Consider the following 19,004-nt stretch of genomic DNA (forward strand, 5'->3'; position numbering starts at 1 on the left):
CAGAAGGATTTTGCCCAGAATCCAGCCCCACCTCCTATCAGCCATCTGACCTTGAGCAAGTTGCTTAACCTCTAAGCTTTGGTTTATCCATCCATAAATGGGGTTAATAATCATACTTCACAAGGAGGTTTTTAAAAATTACACGCGATAAGGAGTGCCCGAGTGGCTAGTTGGCTGAGCAGCCAACTCTTGATTTCGGCTCAGGTCATGATCTTAGGGTCATGGGATCGGGCCCTGCATCCGGCTCCACGCTCAGTGTGGAGTCCGCTTGGGATTCTCTCTCTCCCTCCGCCTCTTCCCCTCCCCCCACTTGCATGCACACATGCTCTCTCTTTAAAATAATAAATAAAATCTTTAAAAAAAAAATAAGTGAGGTAATAGGTATAAAGAGGCTCCAACACACAGCATGTTCATACTTATTATCGTATTCCGATTTATTTTTGTGCATTTGTCATTTTTCCTCCCATCTGCCTCTCCACTGGAGGGGAAGCTTCCTGGCAGCCACAGCAGCAAACCCTCATCTAGTTTGTATACCACTGTATTCTCATGCCTGCAAGAGTGCCTGGCCCTTCATCGATGCTTAGTATGCATTTGTTGAACAACAGAATGAGCCCTTCCCATCAGAGCATTCCCTGGAACCCCAACTCTTACCCTAGGAGAATCTCAGTTCCAGAGCCCAGCTCTACCCCCCATTTGCAGTTAGAGCAGAGAGAAAGCCAAGGCCTCCCACCTGCCAGCCAGTGACTCTTATCTATTTCCTTCCCTTCCTCTCCTAGACCTTCTTTTCTCTCTGCCTGGTCCCCCACAGGCGTCAGCACCTGCTCATTTCCCAAAACAGCAGGATCTGGGTAATGACCTCTGATAAGCATCTTTTAATAAACCCTGTAGCTGGATCTGTCATCAGAAGCTATATTCTTCCCCCCTTCCCACTCTCACCCCCATCTCCTCCCACTTCCTGGGCATTGGAACCTTTGGTGTCGCCAGGCTGGCCCCCAGTTCCCCTGGGCCTCTGGATTCTGGCTTCCTGGGCAATGGCCAACAGGCAACCCAGGCTATTCCATAAGCGGGACCCTCCCGAAAGGCCTCTGAGCTCAGCAGCCTAGCCCAGCTCTGCCTGTGCCACCCCACTTGACCGCTGGCCAGTCCACTTCCCTCCATCCCCACAGGCAGGTTTCCCAGGCGTTACCAAGGAGACCACTCGCATCCTGCCCAGGGTTGCCAAAGCAACCAGTTCAGTGAGAAGCAGCCCCCAAGCCTCTAGCCCTTGGGAGAGTCACAGACCAACAAGAAATAGGCCTAGGCATCTGGCACATCAGGATAGAGGCATCCCTGGCACCCCCTGGGCAGTGCCCAGCTCCTGCCCTCCTTCTCTCACCCCTTCCTCCCCCTTGCTCTTGCCTATCTGGCCTCCATGTTGGCCTCTGTGATTGAGAGCAGATGCCAGACCCTCAAAGTGCATATCTTGGAAGTGAGCACATCCCATCCCAGAGGGTCAGGGAAAAGAAAGCCTAATGTGCAAAAATTCCCCCAAGACCAAGTTTCTTCCCCATGGGCTCTGGTGTTCTGTGTAGAAGTCCCAGTTTCACCACTTCCTAGGCCAGTGATCCTGGACAACATTCTTTGCCAAGGATTCAGGGGAGGAGGTAATGGAGAGTGACTGCTTACTGGTAATGGAGAGTGACAGGCTTTCCTTTTGAGGCGATGAAAACATTCAGGAACTTGATAGAGGTGATGGTTGGACAACACTGTGAATGTACTAAATGTCACTAGACTGTACAGTTTAAAATGTTAAAATGAGAGAGCACCTAGGTGGCTCAGTTGGTTAAGTGCCTGACTCTAGGTTTTGGCTCAGGTCATGATCTCATGGATCATGGGACTGACACTCACGTGGGGTTCCATGCTCAGCAGGAAATCTGCTCGAGGATTCTCTCCCTCTGTCCCTTCTTCTCACTCTCTCTCCCTCCCTCTCTATCTCTCTTTCCAAAATAAATAAGATAAAAAATAAATAAAATGTTAAAATGGTGGATTTCATGTAAATTTCACTACAATTTTAAAAATGATGGGAGGTGGCCCATCCAAACCTCATCTATAGGTGACCACTGGGGCTGGAGAATCCTCCACAAGGTTTTCAGTTACCTTTCCCTCAACACTTAGCAATAAGCAGACAGGCACTCAGAGAGAGCTGGGAAAGGAGAAAGTTCTTTATTCTCTGTATTTGTCTCCATGAAGCAAGTGCCCCTTGCCCCAGTTACCCTGTGCCCCTCACTGAGAATATATACACACAGTTACCGATTCCCACCTCCAAGCCTCTGCTGTATGTCCCTTCCCCCCTCTCATCCCCATACCCTAGCACACCTGCTGCACCCCTTGTCATCTATCAAATTTCTGCAGTTCCTTCCATGACCAGCTCAAAGCTGCCTTGCCTTTTCAAAATAGCTCTTCAGCCCGAGAATATTCAGGCATGTCAGAAGACCTCACCTCTAGTCCAGGCATACAGCAACTCTTCATAACTGTCTGTTGGTCCTAAGCCCAGAGCTATGCCTTGGATCTCTCCCCTGGACCCTCCTAGACCAACACTGTTCAGACTCCAGTGGGAATCACCAGCAGTGAAGTCAGTGTGTCTCCAGGGAGAATACCAAAACCTATAAGCTGAAAGGTAATAGACCAGCCTCATTTCATGTCAGCCTGACAGCCAGACCAATCTTAGATCTCCAGTGTGTCCCAGGGTCCCTATTATGCCAGACCTCTTCCAGTTGCTTTAATTAAAATGGTGAGAAGTCAACAGAGATTGCAATTATAGAAGGAGAGAAAAAATCGAGAGTTCCCCACCCCCAGCAAATTTTTAAGACAGACACTGATATGAATTAGAACTAGATTCAGGGTGAGTACAGAAGCAATCTGAACAGAAGTCTGGGTGGACAGGCTTAGAATCACAGCCAGTATTGAGGTCAACACCAATACAATTAGAATGGAATTCTGGATGACCATTGATACATCAGAGAAGACTACTAGGTCAATACTGATACAGTTAGAAGGGAATTTGGAATGGACACTAAAACAATCACAGAATAAAGCTGATGGCTTTATTAGGGTGGGGAGAAGTCAGGATCAGTGTAACCCAGGCAAAGGACAGAGGGTACCTATAGGTGGCCGTCATGGGCACACTCTAATCTTTCATCTCAGGCTTGGAAGGAGCAGAATCAAAATTTTCATGGCCACCTCCTTTAGGTGTGTGGGGAGAAGAGAGTGGATTCTGGTAAATCAAGCCTGAAGGGAGATGGGCAGAGGGAGGGAGACAGGCAGGGGGAGAATCTCACCACCATGTAGTCCCCAGGAAGAAGAAACTCAACCCTGTAAATCAGGGAGGCAGCACAAGGGGGTTTTCCCAGGCCACACAGGTGAGAAGTCGGCAGAGGAGAAAGTTGGGGTGGGGGCAGGGAAGTGGGAGGCTCCCAGACTTTTTCCCGCCCCTTTCCTCCCTTGCTGAAGACCCAAGCCACAGAGACTTCACATCCCCACAATCCCACACTTCAGGTAAAAAGGGATGCAATTACTAAAGCATTTTCTGGGCTTCCCTAGGGTCAAGGATGGAGCAGGCCTGCCTTCTTGGGGCAGTTTGTGAGCAATTAAACCCCAAGTCAACTCATTGGCCCAGCTACCCTATCCTCGAAGGGTTCAGCCTGACTTAGCCACCTAATGCACTAAGTGGGCAAATCACTCTCCCTTCCCTTCCTTCTTCTCGCTTGCAAGGGATGACAATGCACGAGAGAATGTCCACTGGTTCTTCCAACATTAGGAGTCTTTCCAATACTCTGAAATAGTCTTTATACATGTTAATACTTACAGCTTATTTCTGATGATAAAAAAAAATACTTGCTTATTATAGAAATTTTTAAGAAGAGTGAAGTATAAAAAAGAAAAGAAAAAATCTTACATGATCCCATTACCGAAAGAAAAACTATTGTTAACTTTCTGGTAACTTTCTTTTTCTTTTGTATTCATATTTTCTTAACAAAACTTGGATCTCACAGCCTATACAACTTTGTATCCTAATTTTTCAACCACCATTAATTATGTTGCACTGAACATTTTCCCAAGGCATCAAATATTCTTCAAAAATACAAATTTTAAAGATTGCAAAATACTCCACCAAAAGGATATACCATGATTATAGGGCATTTTCCTAGTATAAATAACACTACCATGAACATCTTAGCCTGATGCATAAATATTTGCCTGGATCTCCATTTTGCTAGGATCAGTTCTTCTGGGGAGGATCATAAGGCCAATGAATGTGTTCTTTTAAAAAGATTGACATGTACCACCATATTAATTTCCAGAAAGACACAACAAACCCACTGATCTTCCCAAACGCAGTGAGAGCAGAAGTTCTGAAAGGTTTGGAGTTAGAATGCAGAACAGAGGTCCTGTCCCTCCTCTCTCGCAGTCTGGAAAGGTAACTGTCCAGCGAAAGAGAGGACAGAATTCCAAGTCAGAAGATACAGCTCTGCAGCCTAGCTCTGCCTCTCACTGGCTTCAGGAACCTAAAACAAGCATTGGTTCTCCTCAACTGTAAAATGGGTATGATTAGTTTTGCTGACCACTCAGAACAGTTTCCAAACGCTCAGGCGTTTGTGAAAGTTCTTTGTAAACTTTAACACTTTGTCAAGGGGTATGACTATTATCCTTCACAACACAAGGGGCTGAAGAAGTGGGTGGTTCTTTGTGAAAGACCAAGCACTTCCATTCCTGTCTCTTAGTCATCAGAATGCCCAAGTCATCAGAATGCTAGCTGGTTCTAAGGGTGACAGAAAAGCAGCTTTCTGAAGGGAATCAGTGGGTCTGGGGGTCTGGGAGGACCCGGGTGTGTCTTACAAAGGTCAGAGACAGCATTGGAAGCTGCAGGGCTGAGAGGACTGGGCCTAGGGCTTCCCTGGGGGTGCTGGGTTGGTCTGGGGATTTAGACAGCAAAGACATTCCTGGTAAATGTTCCTCTTTCAAGGCCCCAGCCTTTCCTTTCTAAGGTTCTGACTGGACATCTGGCCCTTGGAGGAACCAGAAAGCAAGCTGAGTCAGTGGATGCAAAAAGTCAACAGCTGCAGAAGACTCCAGAGGCTGCACCAGCTCTGGCCCCTTCTTCCAGGCTGCTGTAAGTCAGTCCTGGATCTTTAAGATCATCCAATTGGAAATGCAACTAGTGCTTCCAGCATGACCTCTCCAGCCCTGGGCAGATGAAAAAGAGACAGAGATGCCGCCCTTGAAAAGCACAGCTGTCCGGTCTGAGCATCCTGCCACACTCCCCTACCCAATGGGCAAATGCCCTTCCCAACGCCTGCACGTTAGCCTAGCATCATGGCCTGAGTTAACTCCAGTGACGTTCCCAGTGCTGGCAGGGACAACTGCGCAGACCCCACGGAACGCCATCCTCCCGGTTTTCAACATCAGCATCAGCAGCCCCCTACCCCGAGCCCACCTCCAGGGCCAGATGAGCACCTCGAGTCTCCAATTACGAACAACAGGTGGCACCTGCCCGTCCTCCCCAACTACACCGCTCCACGCTCCACGTCTCCCTGCCCCTCCACCTGCGCCCCAGTCCTCAGGCTGCGCCCGGCCCGGCGGAGCCTTCCTTACCTTTGAGGGTTTGGGGGTGGCCCCGCGGCGCCCGGCTCGGGTTTCCTCGGGGCAGAGAGGGGATACTGGAGAAGTTGTTACCCATGGCATCCGGCCCCAGGGGGTTCGGCGCTCGCGGGGGGGCAGGAGAGGCCGGGCAGGAACGGAGGTACCGTGTGCGAATGTGTGCGCGCGCCGGCGCGCGCCGCCGGGGGAGGGCCCTGCCGGGGCTGCGGCCGGGGGCGGGCGGGCCGCCGCTCTCCTCCCTCTCTCGGGGCCGCGCCGTCCTCGGCGGCTCCTGCCCGCCGCGGGGGTCCTCGCGCGAGCCGGCTACCTGCCTGCCATTCCCCGCGGCGGGGGCGGGAGCCGCGGGCGAGCCCCTGGGCCGGGGCCGGCGGTGGCGCCCGGGACTCCCCCGTTCCTCGGGCTGGCGCTCGGGTTCCCGCTGCTGGTGGGCGGCGCGGAGGCTCCGGCGAGCTCCCCCCGGGCCATAGAGTCAGGGCTCCCGGCGCGAGCGCTCGGCGGCTCGGCGGCGGGCTCGGTCCCCGCCCGCGGGGACGGCCGCTGCGGCGACGTGCGTGGCGCCCTCCCGCCTGCGGGTCCGCATGGAGCGGGGCTCTGTGGCGCGCGGGGCGTGCTGGGCGCTCCCGCCCCCGCCGGCTTCCTCCCGCGACCGCCGCCCCCGCCCTCCGGCCGCCGCCGTCGCCAGGATTCCCTGGCTCCGGTTGTTATGGTGACAGCTGCGCCGGTGAATGAGCGTCTTAGTGACACGCGCGCGCCCACCCAGCCAGATGTGTCCCCGGGGCGCGCCGCGTTCCCGCTGCCACAAGTTCTCCGCGGCGCTGGGGACCCGGCCCGGACCGGGATGAGGGGCCAGGCAGATGCCGGGACCCGGGGACTTGGGCGCGTTCCTCTCACGGGTGGTGGGACTTGGTGTCGAAAACAGAGAAAGAGCGAGAACGGTGAGCTCCCTGGGGGCCAGGAGCAGGGCGAGTAGCTCTACTTCGCAGCCTCCCTAGCGCTCAAGGCCTGGCCCACAGGCAAAGCTCAAGAAAAAAAAATTTTTTTTTGAGGAGTGAATGGTTGATTCGATGAGTGAGGTGAGGTTAGAAACGCCAGCACTTGACCCTCGACCCGCAGTTACATCTGCGGGTGCGCTAGGGCAGGGGCTCAGGACCAGAAGCCCAGCTATCCGGTTTCTGCGCACTTCGCACTGGGGGCCTTGGGGTAAATACGGGGCCGGACCTAGGAGACTGGGTTGCTGGCCAAGCTGGGGGAACAGATCTCAGGGACAAACCATGAGAGAACCACCAACTCTGAACCCATTCGTCCTGACAGCTGTAAGACTGGGGGGGTGGGGGGAGCGGAGCCTCTGCAGTGCTTAGCAATCACAGAAGTCTTCCTAGAGGAAGGGGCTTCAGCAAGTTGCCTATTTGCATGACTCTCTTATCCTCCAGCTCAGTATTGCTCCCAGGAAGCCTGCAGGAAGGGGTAAGGGAGCCATTCTCCTTCTACATGGTCCTAGGCTATCTCCTCCTCCCTGTCTGCTGGGGTAGAAGATGAGCCACCGTCCCCTCAAACAATCGGACTTCCTGCCCCTCTAGGTCACCTCTGATTCTCTAACTGGCTTCAGCAACTTTGATCCAGAATCCAGTGTGAACTTACAACAAGCATCTCATCTGTCCTCTTAGGGAAGGTTCTTCTTCCCTCAGGACTCCATGAGATGGTTCCTCATTATTCAGGCACAGTTCACATGTCACCTTCTGACCTTCCCTGTCCACCCCAACTAAAGAACCTGCACCACCTCGGCCACTTTCCACACCATTATTGGGGGGTTCTTTGGGGGAGGGGGAGGGATTAGCATGAAAGTAGCCTTTCCCTCTTATTTATGTTCTGCCTCCCCCACTAGAACATAAGCTCTGTGAGGCTAGAGGGCAGGTCAACTCTGCTGACCGTGATGTCCCAAACCCCTAGGGGAGTACCTGGCACATGACAGACTATCAGAAAATACTTGTGAAATGGATGAATCTGCCTGCCGCCAGCAGGACTTCACTAAGAAGTCACTGGAAGTGAGGCTTTTTACGTCCATCTCCTGCCCCCTGACCCCCACCCATTGCAGGCATCACATCCATAAATGTCTGGGACTCCAGGCAAGCTAGAAATATCCATGGCAGCTGCTCTGTGGGGTCTGAAGGGAAAGACAGCCCCCACCCCCGCCTCCAGACTCTTAAATGCCCAAGATCACGTGCCCAGTCAGCTGCAGAATGGACACAGGGGCCAGGGGTGCTGTCTTATTTATGGGCATATCTCCTCATGGCTGGCTCCCAACCAGTGACTCATGCATCAGAAATCCATGGGCTCTGAATGGCAGCACACTCACGCATTGACACACGCACCTCTCCACCCTCTCACACACTCATTTCTACACTAGCGTACACATACTCTCATGCATACGCACACACACCCCTGAAGTCTGCTGCAGTGAGGTCACCGAGAGCTGCTGCTGGCCTCAGAATAAATCTGAAGGCCTGTATAGACCAGACTGATTCCCCCAGAGTGTGAGCGAAGGGCGGGGCTCCTGGGAGGATTTGCAGAGGGTGGCTGGGGGGCGTGGCTCAGGCCTGCCCTGGGGTCCCACCCCTGCCTTCCCCAAGGAGGAGGAGCTGGTGCATGGGCACCAGGGGTTGGGGGTGGGATGACGGAGGCCCCAAAGGGAGAGGACAGCAGGGATGTCATAGGCCCCACATAGTCTAAAGCTGGGACTGTGGGCAAAGCAGGGGAGAGACAGAGAAGGTCAAAGGGAAGAGGAAGTAAGGGCCAGAGACTAGTGCCTGGCAGGGGAGCCCAGAGGTGGCCACAGGCTCTGCAGCCCAATCCCAGGGAGTCTCACGGGAAGGTAAGAGGAATCAGGGACACAGGCGGGGGAACTGAGAGCAGGAAAGAAACCTCCCCTGCCCCCAAAGAGTTGAGGAGGTAATGGGAGCATCTGCGGAACCAGGAGAAGATAAGGGATGCCTTGTACTGGCTCTCAGGGTCACGAGGGAGTGCCTCTGAAATGTTGTGCCCCAGGTCACCTCCCTGGCCTGGCCCTCGCCCTTCCAGGGAGCTCTGTACTGTGGAAAGGGACGCTACGTCAAGTGTCAACTCGATGCAAGTGTCTGGCCAGGCAGGGTCCTAGAGAAGGCAGGCGTGACGGCATGGGACTCAGAGAAGCTGAGAATTAAGCCCTTGGAGAGTCCTGTCTCTCAGAAACCCTTTTCTGGCAAGGGCTGTGGTTAGACCCAGCTCAAAGGATCAACGAACTCTGCCAGTCCCCTTCTGGACACTGGGGCAGAATCCCTGAGGCATCTAGGACATTCTTCACCAAGGCAGCTGCCAGGAGGCAGGGAAATGGCGTGTGTGGCCCCCACGGGTCCTGTCTAGCCCCATCCTGGTAGGGAGGAGGGAGGAGGAAGCTGCCGGGGAGACAAGGCTGGATGAAATCACTGTTTTGGTGACTTCAGTAGAAGCTATTAATACCCATGAGGTGGGGCTCTGGTACCTGTCGCCGTGGCAACCCCGCCTCCCCAGTGGTATGGATTCCGAAGGCGGTGCCCAAGAGGATGGGTGTTGGTGCACACGTGTTTGCATGTATGTACATGTGTGTGCTGGTGTGTGCACATTTGGTTGCTGTGAGTGCTCACACCAGCACATAGGAGAGGGGGAGCCCAAGCAAGGATGTCCGGCAGAACTGGGGGTCCTTTGACGGCAGCTCTAGCCCCCGTTTCTCTCCCTGAAGGCTGACTCCTTTCTCCCTCTCTCTCTCTCTCTCCCCCTTTCCCTCCCTCCCTTTGTCTTTGTCCCCTTCTGCCTGCCATTCTCTGTTTCTTGTCACTTTCTCTCCTGGCCGTCTCTCTCCTCTTTTTGTTCCTTGTCTGTCTGCTCCTGCCGGTTCCCCTCCCTCTTCCTCTTTTCTCTCACTCTCCACAGCTCCCAATTTCAGTTCAAGTCTTGAAGAGTCTCCGCATTGAGAAATAATAAGATATTAGACAAAATAACAAGTCCCTCCCTGAGCACCTGGATGCTGGGCCCAGAACAAGCCACAGGGAGGGGCCGTACCACGCAGAACAAGAGTGGGGTTCATCGAGGCCAAGCTGGGCTCCCTGCAACTTGAAACCACCCTAGTCCATACCGCGATACCTTCTTCCCCGTCAAGAAACTAACCTTAAGGGTGCCTGGGTGGCTCAGTGGGTTAAAGCCTCTGCCTTCGGCTCAGGTCATGATCTCAGGGTCCTGGGATAGAGCCCCACCTGCTTCCTCCTCTCTCTCCACCTGCCTCTCTGCCTACTTGTGATCTCTGTCTGTCAAATAAGTAAATAAAATCTTAAAAAAAAAAAAAAAAAAAAAGAAAGAAAGAAAGAAAAAGAAACTAACCTTAAGATAGGAAAAAACCACAACCATCCTGAGGGTGTGAGACAGGGCCCCCCACCATGCCCCAAGGCCCAGTCCATAGTTATCAGGCCATCAGAAAATCTATACAGGTTGTCCTGCCTGACTGTCAGACATGTTAGAGGTGGCTGGACATGTTAGAGGGGGAGATCTCTGAGTGCCTGATACATAATAGATACCCAATAAATATTTGTTCAGTGAATCAATGAATCAATAAATCAGCAAATTCTCCTATTAGTACAGCCACCCTGTCAGCCAGAAGACTTGCTCAGACCAGTCCACCTGGTCTTTCTCAACAATGTCTTTCTCACAGTTTTCCCTGAGGCCAGGCCTTCCCTTGGAAGGGAGTCTGTGCTACCATCTTAGCATGAAATGGGCACTACATGGCCCAGGAGCTTTGGAATTCAGCATCTCTTATTGACCCTGTGACCATTTATTGAGCACTACCTGTATGCCCAGCACTGTGTGGGGTGCAGCTTCCTTGCCAGCACCATGGGGGAGCCTCTTCTGTGCTTTTGTGTATCCCAGTTTCCTACCTCCTCAGGTTAGGGCTGAGCACACAGTAGGTCTCAGTATCATCAGATATCAGCTCTTCCTGACTTGATCTATGGATTCAATGCATCCTAATAAAAATTCTAGCAAGTTTTCTGTGGGGGGTCAAGAAACTGATTCTTAAGTGTGTAGGAAGAGGCAAAGGACGTGGAATAACCAACACAACATGGAGGAAGAACAGAGTTGAAGGACTGACGCTACCCAACTTCAAGATTTTCTATGAAGCTACCGTAATCATGACATCACAGTGTTGGTGAAAGCCTAAACAAGTGGAGCAATGCAATCAACCAGAGAGCCCAGAAATAAAATCACGTAGATACAGTCACCTGAACTTTGACAAGGAACAAAGGCAATACAGTGGAGCAGAGATAGTCTTTCCAACAAGTGGTACGTGAACAAGTGGACAACCACATACAGAAAACAAAAACAAAAACAAAAAAATCCTTTCTTTACACTCTTCCCAAAAATTAACTCAAAAGGGATCACAGACCTAAATGGAAAATACAAGACTACAAAACTCCTAGAAGGTAATAAGGGAGGAGATCTAAATGGCCTTGGGTTTGGTGATGACTTGTCAGATACAAGGCCAAGGGCATGAGCCATGAAGGAAAGAATTCATAAGCTAGACTTCATTAAAATTAGATTTTTCTGTTCTGCAAAAGACGCGGTCAAGAGAATAAAGGACAAACCAAAGAGCCTAGGAGAAAAATATTTGCAAAAGACATACCTGACAAAAGACTGTTATCCAAAACATGTAAAGAGCTCTTAAAACTGAACAATAAGAAAACAAAGAACCTGGTTTTAAAAACGAGCCAAAGACCTCATAGACCCTTCACCAAAAAAGATCTACAGATGGCAAGTAAACACATGAAAAGATGACCCACATCTTATGTCAATGAGGAGATACCATACATGCTAATTAGAATGTTCAAAATCCAGAACACTGACAACACCAAATGCTGGTGAGGATATGGAGCGCAATAGGAAAGCTTATTTGTTGCTGGTGGGAATACAAAGTGATACAGACACTTTGTAAGACAATTTAGTGATTTTTATAAGAAAACACTCTCTTGGGGTGCCTGGGTGGCTCAGAGGGTTAAGCCTCTGCCTTCAGCTCAAGTCATGATCTCAGGGTCTTGGGATGGAGCCCCACATCGGGCTCTCTGCTCAGCAGGGAGCCTGCTTCCTCCTCCTCTCTCTCTGCCTGCCTCTCTGCCTACTTGTGATCTCTGTCTATCAAATAAATAAATAAAATCTTTAAAAAAAAAAAGAAAACACTCTCTTACCATACAATCCAGCAATTATACTCCTTGATATTTACCCAAAGGAATGGAAAACTTATGTCCACATAAAACCTGCACAAGGAGGTTTATAGCAGCTTTACTCATCATGCCCAAACTCAGAAGCAATGAAGAGGTCCTTCAGCAGGTGAATGGATAAACAGACAGAGGTACATCCAGACTCTAGAATATTACTTGGTGCTAAAGAGAAATGAGCTATGAAGCCATGAAAAGACATGGAGGAAACTTTAATATATACTACTAAATGAGAAAATATATGAAAAGGCTACTTACCCTATGATTCTAACTATAGACAGACTTGCCCACTGGGAGGTGGCCCCCAGGTCCATGACCAATTGTAAGATCTTCACAAATCCCCAAACTCTTATCCTTGGAGCTCAACTGTTTCAACTCAAACACACTCAAATATACTACAACCCACATTAAACATAATTTTCCTGCCTTCTACATTTTTAAAGGATTTTTATAAATTTGGCTTCTGGAATCATTGGACCACAAGTATCTCACTGAATTTACAATTGGTTTTATTTCTAAGCAATCATGGATGTGTTAGATTTCTTGCCAAGTATAAAAAACCTACAATTGTCTTTAAACATAATGAAATCTTTATGAGTATTCATGTAATTATTTTTTTAAAGATTTTATGTATTTATTTGACAGAGCGAGAGAGATCACACGTAGGCAGAGAGGCAGGCAGAGAGAGAGAGGGAAGCAGGCTCCCCACTGAGCTTGATCCCAGGACCCTGAGATCATGACCTGAGCCAAAGGCAGATGATTAACCCACTGAGCCACCCAGGAGCCCCTTTATGAGTACTCATGTAATGATTAGTGAAATTGACACAACATTACATTCGTAGGCAAGTAAGTAAATATTTATTAATTTTGACTTTGAAATTTTTCCATCATAATTTGGAGCCAATCATTTTTTTTTCCAGTCTTAAGCAGACCCTTAGAAAGCCCATAGACCTGGGGCGCCTGTGCTACACACGGAAAGGAAAATACCCAACATCAGAAAGAGGAGCACAAGATCCCTGCCTAGGAAAGTTGTCTAGTGACTTCAAAAGAGTCCAGCATCCCTCTTGACCCATCCCAGGGCCACTGGCTCAGTAACAGTGGTCGTATGACTGCACTCAGTCGTAGGGACCAGGCCTTGATCTAAGCAATTTGTCTGTAGTAATTCATTCAAGCCTGGGAGGTAGGTACTATTATTATTATTATTATTTCATTTTCATCATCCCCATTTTACAAATGAAAATCTCAAGGCTTAGGGAAGTTGAGATGTCTGGCTAGGAGCTGATAAAAGAAACACTGAGTTACAGCCCTGGCGTGGTCTGAATCCAGATCTCTGCGATACTGTGCCTGTCCCACAAAGGGGTTCCTCCAAGTGCCCTGCCTGAGGAAGACACCTGTTGCAGAAGAGGTGTCCTCAGGGTGCCTGGGTGGCTCAGTGGGTTAAAGCCTCTGCCTTCAGCTCAGGTCATGATCCCAGGGTCCGAGGATCGAGCCCCGCATCTGGTTCTCTGCTCAGTGGGGAGCCTGCTTCCTCCTCTCTCTCTGCCTGCCTCTCTGCCTACTTGTGATCTCTGTCTGTCAAATAAATCAATAAAATCTTTAAAAAAAAAAAAGAAGAGGTGTCCTCACTGAGTTCCTGAGCCTTAAAACTTCTGAGAAACCCTGAAGACTCCCAGATGCTTTGACTCAGCTCCTGGAAGTTAGCCAGGCAGCACATGACCATAATGAACATGAAATAGATTGACAATAACCAAACTGAAAACCATATTTTTAATGATCAAAATGGTGGTAATACCTCAGCACTTTTTTTCTCTCACAGATGTTTGCTTTCTCCATTACTAACGGAGAAGACCCAACTCGGGGTTTGAACTCATGATCCAGAGTCAGATTCTCAACCAACTGAGCCACCAGGCCTCATAGATGTTTTAAATGACCTTTACTTGGGACACCTGGGTTGTCAATTGGTTAATCGTCTGACTCTGTTTCCCAGCTCAGGTCTTGATCTCAGGGTCGGGAGTTCAAGCCCTTCATTGTGCTCTGCACTGCCCATGTGGAGCCTACTTAAAAATAAACATATAAAAATAAAATATGGGGAACCTGGGTGGCTCAGTTGTTAAGCATCTGCCTTCGGCTCGGGTCATGATCCCAGGGTCCTGAGATGGAGCCCCACATCGGGCTCTCTGGTCGGCGGGGAGCCAATTCTCCCTCTCCCACTTGCTCTGTTTGTGTTCCCTCTCTCATTGTCTCTCTCTGCCAAATAAATAAATAAATAAATCTTTAAAAAATAATAATAATAAAATAAAATACCTTTACTTGTCAGGAAAGCCTTCCTAAGAATGTTGCAAAGACCAAAAAATCATAACGGAAAAATATGATAAATATGACTACATAAAAATTTAAAACTCCTTCCTGGAAAAAGTTGAAAGACAGATAGAGGAGTCAGGAGGCACGTGCCCAATAAGCCAATAGCCTTCAGTCACTTCAAAGGACCTTCACCCCTAGACCAGGCCTCTCTCCCCTATGGCTGGTGGTGTGACATCTCCCTCCTAGCACCTTTTCCAAGAGAGGTGACAGAGGCAATCGCTTGTCCCGACCTTCACCAAAGACCCCTTTGGTCTTTGGTGGAGAAAGACAGGGCAGAGAGGGGACCCTCTCTACCCACTGAGGGTAGCCAGTGGGAAGTTTTCTCTCAGCAGAGTGAGCGGGAACCAGCAGGTGTCCCCATCTCTCCCCTCCTCTTCCCAGCTCCTCAGTCTCTCTTCAGCCACCACTAGGTAGCGCTAGAACTCCATTAGAATCCCCTTTGTCCCCAGCAAACCTTTTGGGGAAACACTCAAGTCCATCAAAACACCTTTAAAAATGCTTACAGGTTGCCCTTTTTCTCTCTCAAAACAAAGAGAGCTTTTGGGGGATGGAGGTGAGGGAAATACATACTTTAATAGCTTCCCTTAGCTATTTCATTGTAAAGAAAATGTATCAGTGAGGAAATCAGCCCTAGTCTTGAGCCACTGAAATTCTACCCTCTAGGTATTATTTGCTTCACTAAGGCTCCTTTCTCATCGTTCATCCTGAGATCGGACCTCCCAAGAGTCCTCCTCATCACGATGGCTGCCCCAAAGGAGCTCCAACTTACCAACAAATACCCTTTTCCAGGACTGAGGGAGGATAGGTCCTCTCCAGAGAGCTCCAGTTCACACTGAGACGGCCCCCTGGCTGCATCTGGTACTTGAATTGGGCACCTGCGTGCCCAGCACCAGCACAACACCTGGCACTGGGCGGACGCCCAAGGAACAGCTATTGCCTATGGCTAGAACTTGAGGGTATATGGCCAATAACGGGGGCCCTTCCTAGCTTAGTTCTCTGAGCACCTGATCACAATCAGAGCTGGGATTTGCAACTCCCAGCCCAGCTGTCTTCCCACAAGCCCCTCTATGTCTACTCAACTACAAGGAGCAATCTCGGAAGACTCCAGAGTTTGCGTGGGCAGCCAACAGGAGAAGGGGTGCCCTGGAGCCACTCTGGCTTTGATATTTATTGAGCAATCCAGAAAATCCAACTGGATGGGCTCCCCCCCCCCCCCAGTTCAAGCCACCTGTGTTTGTCCCCAAGTCTCTGCATTTGGCCCATCATCTCGGATCGGATGTCACCCCTGGGAAGATCTCCATGCCAGAAAACCAGCCCTCCTCGGCAGGGGCTAGAAACAGCTTCATGTCAGTTTGGTAAGAAAAGCCGTGTTCACATCTTGTTAGTCATGTGAAAAAAAAGAGAGAGGTGGAAATAATATCACAAAACCAGGCTTATCTCTTTCTTCTAAGAAAAGGAGTTAGAGATGTGCTGTGAACTAAGGAAATTATCCCACAATCCGTATCCTGTGGAGTGAAGACCAGAAATTTAAGTGTAGAAGGATATTAACGTCTGAATTGGGATCTGTTATTTTGTGAATGTCATGTGTTTTAACCCTATTTTCTAATAACATATCTCAATGTATATATGGAAACATATTTTTTAAAGATTTTATTTATTTATTTGACAGATCACAGGTAGGCAGAAAGGCAGGCAGAGAAAAGAAGGGAAGCAGGCTCCTTGCTGAGCAGAGAGCCTGATGCAGGGCTCGATCCCAGGACCCTGGAATCATGACCCAAGCCGAAGGCAGAGGCTTTAACCCACTGAGCCACCCAGGCGCCCCGCAAAAATATTTTTTAATTCCATAAATCCACCACCCAGGTAGCCTCTTTTTTTTTTTTCTTTTTTTCTTCTGTTTTTCCTTTTGGAAGATCAAAAACAGGCTTGTTTTTTTATGTACAGAACAACTTATTTACAACCCCTGGAGTGGATATGTACCTAGCAATACAGAAGGCATTTGCTTCCATGGTAGGCGCTATAGAAATTAAGATTATAAATATGAGAGGTAAGCCCCCCCACACCAAGGGCACAAAACAGCCTCTTATTGATCTTTTTAAAAATAAAATTCATATGTACACATTGAAAAATCAACAAGGGCTCCTGGGTAACTCAGTTGGTGAAGCTTCTACCTTCAGCTCAGGTCATGATCCCAGGGTCCTGGGATTGAGCCCCGCATCCAGCCCACTGCTCAGCAGAGAGGCTGCTTCTCCCTCTCCCACTCCCCCTGCTTGGGTTCCCTCTCCCTCTGTCTCTTTCTCTGTTAAATAAATAAATAAAACCTTTTAATAAGTAAATAAATAAATAAATAAGATTTTGCTTTCACTATATTACCAAATGGTCCTAGAAGATCCCTACAAATTTGTACTCTGACCATCAGCTTATGAAAGCAGCTGTTTCCCAGAGTCCTCATGGACATCAGATACCATCAACCCTTTAGTTTCCAACAATATGGTAAGTTTAAAGAGGCACCTGATTCTTAAGATTGTATTTAATTATAGGTGAGAATTAGAATCTTTGCAGGATTTGGGGCCACTTGTTTTTCTGTGAAAGGACACACATTGATGTCCTTTGCCAATTTTCCCATAGGATGATTCACCTCTTTCATTGATTTATATGATCTCTGCAAATTAAGGAACGTAGGCCTTTGTCTGGCAAATGCCTTTTTTTTAAGTTTGATATTTTTACTCTGTTTACTGGTATTTTGCCCACAGTCGAGGCCTGTGTTAAAGCTCTTCTCCTTCAGAGCGGCTGACTTCTGTGCTCTGTTCACCAAGGCCTCGACTAGCCTCTGGTCATGAATACATCCACCTACATTCTATTGTAGAATTGTTATGCTTGTAATTTTTACACAGAAGTCTTTGAGCCGTTTGGAATGGATTTGGGTATAAAGAATGGGAAAGGAATCCAGGTGAAGATTTTCTCAGATGGGCTGTTCCCACGCCATTTCTCAGACTCACAACCCCCCACCCCCACCCACCGCCTTCATTTTCATCTTCTTTCCAGTCCTTGAAGGGCCACCGGGCTCCATGGAGTCCCCAGAGCAGAGGTCCACGTTGATTTCCCCCACGTCTGCCAGAGACAGACCCAAAGGTCATCACGAGGATCCTGCAGAGGCCTCATGATCAGAGTGGAAGACCAGGTGGGCTCCCGAAGGTGGGAAGGGCACCACCACTGCTCTGCTAGACACCAGGGAACTATGGTCCTCCCATCCTGAGCCACAAGAGGAACACACTTCTGGTGTCTTCCTTTTGTTTTTTTTTTGTTTTGTTTTTTTTGTTTTTTAGGATTTTATTTATTTGTTTGACAGACAGAGATCACAAGTAGTTAGAGAGGCAGGCCGGGGGGGGGGGGGAGCAGGCTCCCCACCGAGCAGAGAGCCCGATGCGGGGCTTGATCCCAGGACTCTGGGATCATGACCAGAGCCGAAGGCAGAGGCTTTAACCCACTGAGCCACCCAGGCGCCCCCGGTGTCTTCCTTTTGAAGGAAAAAGAGAGAGAGTAAGAACCCTCAGGGGAGAGTGTGCTCACTACAAAAAGAAGAAACAGAGCCATACCTGTATTTCAGAAGACACTCACTTATATACAAACACTATGCATACGTACCACACACACGCATGAGTGTACACACATGCCACCCACAAGTACATATACAGCCAGACACACGCATGTGTGTGCTCGCACACACACACACTCACAACTCACACTCCAGATAGGTTGAGTTTTCTCCAGTAGCACCTAGACCCAGTGAACCCTTCAGTCACAGGAACTCCAAGAACAGCAAAGCCAAGGTTTCTCAAACAGTATTCAGGTTCCTATTAAACAGGGAAAAAAAAATCTGGAAGACCCCCAAGATATATTTGCAAGACCCTAAGGAAAAGAAAATAAACCAAAGACTTGTTCTATACAGATCTTCCGATTACGAGTTAACCCATGTTGCCAACTGCTAAAAAGATTTAAGACACCATTTCAAATGAAAACGTGCACTGAAAAAATTTCCCTAGAGGGACGCCTGGGTGGCTCAGTTGGTTGGACGACTACCTCCGGCTCAGGTCATGATCCTGGAGTCCCGGGATCGAGTCCCGCATCGGACTCCCAGCTCCATGGGGAGTCTGCTTCTCCCTCTGACCTTCTCCTCGTTCATGCTTTGTTCATGCTTTCTCTCGCTGTCTCTCTCTCAAGTAAATAAATAAAATCTTAAAAAAAAAAAAAAAAATTTCCCTAGAATGAAAAGACCCATTAAAACAGAGACACAGACCCCTGGATGTGGAAGGGGTTTAATGAAGTAAGGCTGCTTTAAGGTATTATCACGCAGCAGATCTACAATTTAATACCCTCCCCCCCACAGGAGGAAAATCTGTGCTCGGTCTGTGCTGCCTCTCCTGGTCCAGCAGGCCCCGGGCTCCTGGCAACAAAATATGATCCTCCTCCTCTTTTACCCGTTCCATAACCCCTTTGCGTTTTTCCAGTAGAAAGAGTTGATGATTTATTAGGAAATTTCTAAAATCGTTACTATAAAAGTAGATATTTAGAAAATACAGAATGTTGCGTGATGCCTGGGTGGCTCCTTGGGTTAAACATCTGCCTTCGGCTCGGGTCATGATCCCAGGGTGCTGGGATCGAGTCCTGAATTGGGGGGGGGGGGTCCTGGCTCAGCGGGGAGCCTGCTTCTCCCTCTGCCTGCCACTCCCCCTGCTCTCT

The 19,004-nt window shown here is 49.2% G+C and overlaps 1 protein-coding gene across 1 annotated transcript in view; it reads right to left on the reverse strand.

The window, feature by feature from the left end:
- The window catches only part of NEURL1 (neuralized E3 ubiquitin protein ligase 1), an 80,479-nt gene extending 74,179 nt beyond the window's left edge, over positions 1-6,300 (reverse strand). The window contains exon 1 of the mRNA XM_059173303.1: positions 5,632-6,300. Within this exon, the coding sequence (XP_059029286.1) occupies positions 5,632-5,716 (85 nt within the window). The 5' untranslated portion in view covers positions 5,717-6,300. The remainder of the gene's footprint in view (positions 1-5,631) is intronic.
- Positions 6,301-19,004: the final 12,704 nt, after the last annotated feature.

Source organism: Mustela lutreola, chromosome 4 (assembly GCF_030435805.1).
Source record: "Mustela lutreola isolate mMusLut2 chromosome 4, mMusLut2.pri, whole genome shotgun sequence".
In the NCBI taxonomy this organism is placed as follows: domain Eukaryota; kingdom Metazoa; phylum Chordata; class Mammalia; order Carnivora; family Mustelidae; genus Mustela; species Mustela lutreola.